The sequence below is a fragment of the Notothenia rossii genome (genome assembly GCF_949606895.1).
Source record: "Notothenia rossii genome assembly, chromosome: 10".
Taxonomy (NCBI): Eukaryota; Metazoa; Chordata; class Actinopteri; order Perciformes; family Nototheniidae; genus Notothenia; species Notothenia rossii.
Window position 1 is genome coordinate 14,703,168 of NC_136908.1, and position 9,259 is coordinate 14,712,426.

A 9,259-nucleotide genomic window follows, 5' to 3' on the forward strand; every position below is an offset into this window, starting at 1 on the left:
CCACTTTGCAAAGCCTCACATCAAATATAAATGAACATGTTTTAAAATAAACAATGTGTGATTAAATCTTAATGTGAAAAGTCGCATTTTTTTTTATTTTTATCTTTTAGCACAATGGACAGAGCTTTTAGCTGATCTGCCCATCACCACAGAAACAAAGAGGGAAACACCCACACTGCTGAGGACCTGCACTCTCCATTTCAATGGGACATTGGATTTGTCAGGCCTTTGGCTAGGAGGGGCGCGTCAAGGGAGTATGGTAGCTAATATGCTCTAGGTGGCACATAAACGCTCATGACTGACCCAGTGTCAAGCCAATCAGATTATATGTTGACAGTTCCTGTTGAGAATTTCAAAATAAAGCATGTTAAGATATGTCGCATTTTAATGTAGACCTCATGTTTGAATCACAATTTGTTGGTCAGCTTTATTATTGTAGGCCTACTACAAAACAAAAAAGTGCTATTTCATTGGCAATCGAGCTGGAAATGCGCATGTGCAAAGATAGAATGTATCTTGAAGGATATCAAAGCTAAATAAAACTAGCCTACGTTTAAATAGCTCTCTATATATATAATACTTAAAAGGTGCTAGTAAAATACAGACTGTTTGCTCCTCCCCACATGCCCCCTTGCAACACATTACATCTGAAACCAACATTTGATTCCATTTGTCAGTTACGGTGACATACAAAATATCAATTTCTCACATAGATGAAACGAGGAAATCGTTTTTCATTTTTGCCTAAAAACGGAAATGATGATGAAATAGCTGCACATTAAGATATAATGGTCTATGAATTGACTAATTGCCTAAGATTGAAATCATTATATGTTCATATTATCGACAGGAAACTGTCAATCCATATTCAATGATGGTGTGGGTTTCAAGTCTTTTATTTTGAAAGCTTCTTCTACTCATTTCCGGTTTAGTTTTAGTTATTGCCCGCCGACTTGACGCAGCTCCTAACAGACCACCAGGCGCACCGGCAGTCCCTCTCTTTGCTGACTCAGTGCCTTACCAGCAGTCCCTTCACACCGAGATACCGCATCCAACAACCGACGCACTCTCCTCCGGTCGACTCGCCCAAGGCACCACCAACCTACAGAAATGGCTAAGACTGCAATCGGTGAGTTTCTGACATTTTTTCCTAGAATAAGAGCATATTCGCAGGTTTGAGGGTGCTGATGCTGTGGCGACACCCATGGCACAAAAGGATGCAGAGGCATGATTATAGGGAGCGGCCAAAACTCCTTTGCAAGTCACTCCTTTTAAATGAAGTTGCAAAATGAAATAATCGTTTTTCTCTTTTATCAATCTGTGTATTAAGAGTCACGTTTGTGCCTATTACTTTATCCTTTATCAAAATGAGTGCCGATCAATATGAGCTAGTTTGGATTCAATGTTTCGTATCAGTGACGCATTTTTCTAATTCACTCTAAAACAAGCGAATAACAGTAAATGAATCCATATCAAGACAAGAAAGGCGATTTTTATTTCCCACACACAGCAGCATTTTGTCGATGCCTGCCTGCCGCACCTGACTCAGAGCCGCGCAGCAGCATAATGCAGCGACCCCACCCAACATCTCCGGTCCCTTCAAAGCTCTCTCCAGGGTGTGAAATATCTCACCGTGGCAAATCTTCTTTTTACAAAAACTGGGCCATGCTATGTTCTGTAGTATAAAGCCGGCTCAACCAATTTTGTGACCGCTAAAGGCATGAATGATAGAGAAAAGAGCATCCTTTTTCCAGAATTGCTTTGCAGTCGAGGGAAGAATTTACGACTGGCGATGAAAATGAATGTCATCTCAAGAATATCAGACCCTAATCCTATTAGGAGGGTTACATTATGGCCTTTTATGTTCAATTCTTGTAATATCACTGAGGCTTCAGTAGTATGTGAGTGTATTTGCTAGAAATAAAATGTGATTGAATATTATGTCAGATGGAAGGCCCTCCTTTCCACATCAAGGCTTGATATATTTTTTATTTATGTGGAGGATATTATTTGAACACATCACTTCACAGGCCCTATAAACACTGGATGGGACCTGCAGGCTTCATCAAATAGAAGACTAAAATCTCATCTGACATTAAGGAAAGTGTGCTTGCTTCAAGGGCTGTGTATGAAAAGTGCGATGTGCTCGCCAGTCTAGGGGATGGACTGTTTGTTTTATGGTTGACTAGGCGTGTGATGAATGGAGGGGTATGCAGACAGACAGCGGTAAAGGGTCCTGCATGGTGTCTGCGCTGAGGGGCAAGTAAACCCTGACTGGTATATTTATTCCCCTCTCCTCCTCCTACTCCTCCTCTGCCTCCTCTGTCTCCCCTTCTCTCCTCCATGATTTCAGGCGTGGACAGACAGAATGGGATGGGCAGGAGCACAGACACTCAGGGGGAGAGCAGTCAACCTGCCAGTCAGCACCGGCAGGTCGTCGAGTTCATGTCGGCTATAAAGAAACACAGCAGTGCTTAATATTTTTAGAATCACTTTGGTATTTTTTATCTACTTTTTCACACTTCTGAAACAGGAGCAAAAACACCTAAGGGGCAATACACATCATTAAATTAAGGACTAAAGGCAGGACGAGTACACCTTTGTTTATGGGAATTTCATTTAATTCCTGAGGATGTAACTACATGTATCGACTATCCCAGAAACAAACTCACGGTCAGAACCACTCCCATGTGCATTAAGGCCCCTGAGCACTTCCTGATCCTTATCACGTACACTTGTCACACCCAATAAGGTGTGGTCCTTCAGCTGGTCCCTAAAAATCAATTCCTTTGTGTACAGAGACACAAGCTTCTCAGCCTCTTGCACCATCAATTTCAAGAAACTAGTCTTGTCCAAATCAAGCTACATTTCTCTACTTAACATCTGCATCACAAATGTCATTATGGCCCCTCGTGCATAAAACTCAAAAGGCTCCTGGACATATCATTCATGCTGATTTATCGCTGAGTCCCATCGATCAATGCAGCGCACTGACTCCGATTACTGGTCCAGATGACCATTGCTCTTTAAAACGAGTCTGAGGAAGAGGTGATATCAATCCAGTGACGGTGGCATACCAAGTAATGTTCTCATCACTTGTGACATCTGGAACCTAGTTTGGCAAATATAGATCTTCAGGTGTTTTAAACAGCAGATTCTGGATGTTTCACACAGCTATTGTACGCACTTTCAATTAACTGAGCTGGAGATTAAAGGATTGGTTCAACAATCAATAAATTGTTTAGCAGGAATGTTATAGGCACCTTGCTATGAAGTGCTTTGGAAAAAAAATCATTTGAATGAAAATGTGCTGCTTTTTGGTTTTGTGTCCAATGAACAGAATATTTGTTGAGTTTTGATAGTCAGACAAAACAAGATGTTCTAAGACATCACCCTGGGCTTTAGGAAACTATAAGTGCAAATATCAGACATTTTATAAACCAATAAGATAATCAATGCATTGAAAATGATCCTTAGTTGCGGCCCTACGCATGTAACAATGATCTCCTTGGAAGGACACTGGGTGGGGTTTAGGGAACATTTGCCCCAGCCCATCCCTGCATCGAATGACTGGACCTGGCCCTGATCATCTGGGTGCCATATTGTTTCATTTTATGGCCAATTTCGCTGTGGTAATACCTTCATAATTGTGTGATTATATAGCTGTCGGGTGGCACAGCTGTTAAGGGCCTGTATTTGCTGAACACAGATACAGAGTCTATACTGCTGCCAGCTCATAGTAGGACCCAGGAAGGCAGTAAACGCTGTGAAACACAGAGCTGCAGTTTGCTGCTCAAAGCCTTGTCAATATTATCTTTTCTACATTTTTCACTTCTGCCTTTTTGCTCAAAGTGCCTCTATTGCCTGTTCCATTTTTTATAGATGGGGTTGGGTATTTAGCAGAAGAAGAGGGTGGGGAGAAAGAGAGAAATAAAGATACCAAATAGAGGTGTGGTGGTTTTCTGCTACGCAGTTTTGAAGCTCCCAGGAGATGTGCAGAGTGGAGGCAAAGAGAGAGTGAGAAAGAGGAAATTGGGTTTGAGAGGGAGAATACATCAGCGACAGAGGAAACGGAGGCTTGGGGATGCAGAAGGTGCTGGGGAAGAGGGATGCTTGCGGGGGAGGAGGTAGAGTTAGATATTGATGACCTGCGCTCTTTGGCTGATGGATTGGAAGAGGAAGTGCGTTTGCTGGCTGCGTGTCTGTGGTCGGGACAGGAGGAGCTCTTTGAAAGGATGCAGAACTGACTAGTTAAAAGCACATGTCTGTAGTGGAGGAGAAGCATTAAGCGGTGTCATGGTGGTCTGAAATTATTTGGTCACATCTCAGATTGACATTTCTGACCCAGCATGTCTGTAATCAGTCGTTATGTTTGAAAAGACACCGGTGTTTGCTCACTTCCTGCAGTGGAATGTCATGTAGGATCATTGTAATTTGTATGTGCCTGATCCGCTGGGAATGAGCTTATTACTACAACGGTTATAGAAGGAAAATACATTTTTCTCTCAGGAGAAATACTGAGGCAATTTCATATTTTTGCACAATAGAGGATCTCATATATTTTTGATTAGGGATATAAAAATAAATCTTCCACACTCTGGGTTAGAGAGCTGTATTATTTTACAGTGCATGCTTATCTTCCAATAAGTTAAATGAGCTCTCACACAGTCATAAAAGCTTAATCACCAGGAATATACATAATATACTGCTGCAATCTATGTCAATTAATCAGATCAGTAGATTGTCAGAAAATTAATTGCCAACTATTTCGAAAAAATATGAATCCTTAGTCAAGTAAACATTTAATGGTGTTGGTTCCTGAAATGTGAAGATTTGCTGTTTCCAAAACCAGACATTCATATGAGCTCTGGGAAAATGTGTAGGGGATTTTAGGAGTTTTTTCTAATACTATCGACTCAACAATTAACCAATTAGTCAAGACTGAATTAACGGATTAATCAATTAGATTAGAAATCTAATTCTAGATGAAAACATAATTGAACACAGAAAAGGCCTCTGCTAGAACTTGGCAACCGCTGAACACTGCTGTTCTGCTCCATGAGCACTCAACCCAAATTACCTGCTCCACTGAATTGTTAACTGTTTGACTCTTCAGCTGTCAGGTGAGGTTGTTTGTGGCAGGAAAATGGCTGCTGGGTCTTGACATATACACGACACTAATGAGCCTGTGACAACCCTCCAAAAGCTCTGTTCCCCCATTTTGTCAGCAGAAATGGTGTGGTCCACTAATTACACATTTAAGTGCCATCCACCTGAGGTGGCTGCCATTAGGCTGTCCTGGGGGAACTCGAAGGCGGTTGCAAATCCCACTGGGAGTTTCCTCCTTTCTGGTTTTAATCCTCCTGTCTGTGATTCTGGTTTATATTAGAAATATGTTACACTGGCGGTGAAGCCCCACCCCAAAAGCTAGATATTTTTTCCATCGTTATCCGCCAGCAATCTTGCTATTTTCTGTTTCTTTACCAAACTCCACTTTTATCTCCATTCCCACTCAACCCCTCTCTTCCTTCCACTATCCCTCAGTTTTGTTTTAACCCATCCCACCCTCCCACATTTCCTCCTCAGGGAAGGGGTTAACAAGGCCATCAGAGAGTAGTGAGAGCTACATCTGAGAGTTGATCGCATTACTGTGGCGTCTGCCAGTCTGCAGGGCAGAAAGTGAGACAAAGAGAGAAGAGGAGGAGAGAGTGAGCAGGGAACGAGTGAGAAAGGAGATTTGGTTTAATCAGACTGTACACCACACCCCCCCTATGGAGAATATTTTTTACAGTAGATCTCATTTAAGTCTTTGCAGATCATAAATCACTGTGGCACACTTCAGCCCTGCAGGCTGTGCTCTGGGTGATGGATCATTCCATAATGTGACAGTCTGCATGCAAATCACCGCCATGAGGCAGTGTACCTTTACAGAACACAGCAGCTATGTGCAAAAGCAGAATGTCACACAAGCTGCAGTGCGACGTAGATATTTTTGCCGTTCTCCCTGTAGGGACTGCTGCTGAACTCTGGGCTCAAATTACAAAGTAGTAGATGCCAAAAATACAGGAATAAAATCAAGGTTAGACAAGGTTGGTTGTTCCTTTCTTCGCTGCTTTTTCACCGTCTGCCCTTTGTAGCACTTTGCCCCTCCTACTGAGAAGGGCGCAGGTTGCCAAATACAACAATTTGATTTGATGCCAGCTTTGCCTCAGTGTTATTAACTTTTTGGACTATAAATGGATCAGGGGTAGAGAGTCAAATTGCTGTGTATGCTGCTAAGAAAAGCCACAGAGAGTGTAGACAAGAAACAACCAAAAGAAGATCCTAACATCTATCCTAAATCCTGGATTATTTGCTTGGTAAATACTCCAAAAGGCACAATATGTTTTAGTGTTAGCTACAGAACGCCTGAGACGCAATAGGGCGTTGGTCTGACAATGTTAATAAATAATAGACCAAAATGAAATGCATAGCTAATGATGTGTGGAGAATCCTATGGGGAGAGCAGCATCTTGGCTGTTGGGGAAATTAGGCCAAGTGAGGACACATCCATCCTGCTGTGAAAACAAAGGCCAAAATGCCCCAAAGCCCAGAGCAGCTCAGCTCCTCAAGACCCCCTTTGAAGGGGTTCCCTTTTTGGAGAACTCGATGAATATTTATTCCTCCAAAAATCTGGATATTTACATGAGGAACCTCCTGTGGAGAAGAAGTGGGTTAATGATGTTTCATCTTTTTGTATGTTAGTAGGTTAATGATATTTAGATCATGTTTTTCTGCAGTGAGCTCAGTTTACATACACACAGTTATGTTTAAATATTTTTCCTCCGCAGCTTACAAAGAGAAGATGAAGGAGATCTCAGTCTTCTCACTCATCTGCTCCTGTCTGTACCCCGAGACTCGCAAAAACCTCATGGGGGATTTTGAAGGTACGTGAATGTATTTGATCTCATTTGTATATAACATGCTTCAATAACAAGTCATCCAGAGGCTCTGAAGTTTTATTTTAATCGTCTGTCTTTCTTTTTTGTTACACACATGTAGACTTGGACATCAAGCCCATTAACAAGCGAGCCTCAGGCCAGTCCTTTGAGATCATCCTGAAGCCGACCTCCCCCGTGTCTGATAATGCCCACTGCATCACCACACCCCCAAAGAGGGACATATCCCTGGAGGACATCCAGAAGAAACTGGAGGCAGCTGAGGATCGGAGGAAAGTAAGAGTGTTTCCAATCATTATCTTTTGCACCCAGCTGCCACCTTTCACTCTGCTTTAATAAAAGCCACAGAAAGCTGTAAGAAGATTAAAAGGAAGATTTTTAACCACAATACCGGCAAAACTGACATGAAAACTCGAATCTGACACCGGCTAATTCCTGCATCTGATTGATTTGAATGTGAATACGGTCAATACAAGTAGCTGACAAATCCAGCAACCCACAAACAGATCAATCATCCAATCAATGACACAATTTTAAAAAATGTAGACCAGATGTCCAATACTGTGGTTCAAACAGCATATTATTTTTATTTAAAGGGATGACAGGAAAAAAGGAATACATTATCTTATCTCTAGACATTTTCATGCCTAGCATAAATTTGTGAGTCTGATTAGTTTCAGCAGCTCTGACTCATGCTTACCTTTTAACAAAAAAATCAACGAGTGGTTTTCAGTAAATCACTGTTTCTATCAACCCCTGCTCTCTGACTAATTTATTTTGCTGCTCTTTGCTTATTTTTCCTTTCAGTCCCAGGAGGCGCAGGTCCTGCAGGCCTTGGCTGAGAAGCGTGAACACGAGCGCGACGTGCTGATGAAGGCCATGGAGGAGAACAGCAACTTCAGCCGCATGGCCGAAGAGAAGCTCCAGGTGAAGATGGAGCAAATCGAGGAGAACCGGCAGGCTTACATGGCTGCCATAATGGATCGCCTGCAGGAGAAGGTGAGAAGCATTAACCAGCCACTATTTAAAAGATACTGAGGCCATAAAACCAAGTTACCTCTTCCCCAGAGAAGCAACTGGCCAGACACCAATAAAGAAAGAATTTAGGACTTCATTTAAATGTCCAATGATATTATTTTTTTCAGTGACTTGTATTAATAGAAAACATAAGCTAATAATAAGTTCCTTCGTTCTGATTTCAACTCATATTTGACTAGCAACAATGATCTTGCAAGTTTAAAACAAAAAAAAGGTTTAATCAAAAGCAGTCATCAGAAAGTCACTGTGGCATCACAAGCTATACTTTAGCACAAAGATAGTTGACAGTTACAACGGGATTCAAATGGCTAAACTAGGCAAGAAGCATCTGGTGGAGGAACATTTATCAAACTTGACAGGAGAATTAAAAGAAAGACGTGCGGTTGGAAACAAGACGACCTCAGTAAATTGAGAATATTTTAGGGAAGACTTAGGTTGGACAATGATTGAGTCCTATGCTTGGAAGGTAGGAGATAAAAACATACAGTAAATGAGCGGGAGAAAGCAGGACAGGAGGCAGAATAAAGGAATAAAATGTCTTAAAGGTTGAAGAAATGAAATGGTGAAGTGTGCAGGAATAAAATGTCAGGAAAGGCCCTGAGGCAGAGACAAACATGACACCTTCAATCTGTGTTTTTCTTTCTAGGAGAGACATGCTCAGGAGGTGCGCAGGAACAAGGAGTTGAGAGAAGAAGTGACAGCGTGAAAAGCCCCAGGTTCTACGTCCCACCTCCAAACCCGTCCCCAACACCACCACCCCCAATCCTGAGGAACACCCCTCTCCCAACCTTGTCCCACATATTCCCACCTACTCCACCCCTCTGCCATACCCCCCCATACAAATTATGAAACTACCACCGCCTGAGACGCCAACCCGAGACAGTGGGAAGTTGAAATGGGGTTCGGGGTAAAAAACAAAAAAAGCGTAAAGAATTTCGGAAAAACAAGAAAAATGTGTGTCTCCAACCCACTCTTCCCAAAAAGAATGTTTTTGCTCCATTTTCAAATGAGAAAAAAAAAAATCTAATTGACAAATGACAGTGGGTATTGGTTTTTGTAAATACTTCTTTTTTTGTTATATACAGTAAGATACAAGCAGCAAAAGTATTGATTGCAGTGTGCCATTTTTTCTATATAAGTTTCTCTCCCTGCTTATATATGGATGTAATAATTTGTTCATTGACATGTTGTTGTTTTTTCTTCATTTCAGCCTGAAAATCATTTCAGCCTGAAAATCATTTCAGACGTAGGTGTTTGTTGTGAGTTTGCCAGCTAGCTGATGT

General features: G+C 41.8%; 1 protein-coding gene across 1 annotated transcript; it reads left to right on the forward strand.

Moving 5' to 3' along the window:
* The first annotated feature begins 960 nt into the window (after nt 1-960).
* On the forward strand, nt 961-9,058 carry stmn2b (stathmin 2b). Its single transcript, XM_079653038.1, has 5 exons — nt 961-1,129; nt 6,831-6,926; nt 7,042-7,214; nt 7,746-7,937; nt 8,623-9,058. The coding sequence occupies exons 1-5, from the start codon at nt 1,111-1,113 to the stop codon at nt 8,680-8,682; spliced, it is 540 nt and encodes a 179-aa protein (XP_079509164.1). The 5' UTR covers nt 961-1,110; the 3' UTR covers nt 8,683-9,058.
* The last annotated feature ends 201 nt before the right edge of the window (nt 9,059-9,259 follow it).

Excerpts from the sequence above, each read along its gene's own strand:
- stmn2b (XM_079653038.1), top strand. Across the intron at positions 6,927-7,041 it reads CCTCATGGGGGATTTTGAAG|ACTTGGACATCAAGCCCATT; the intron begins GTACGTGAATGT and ends ACACACATGTAG. Across the intron at positions 7,215-7,745 it reads CAGCTGAGGATCGGAGGAAA|TCCCAGGAGGCGCAGGTCCT; the intron begins GTAAGAGTGTTT and ends TTTTCCTTTCAG.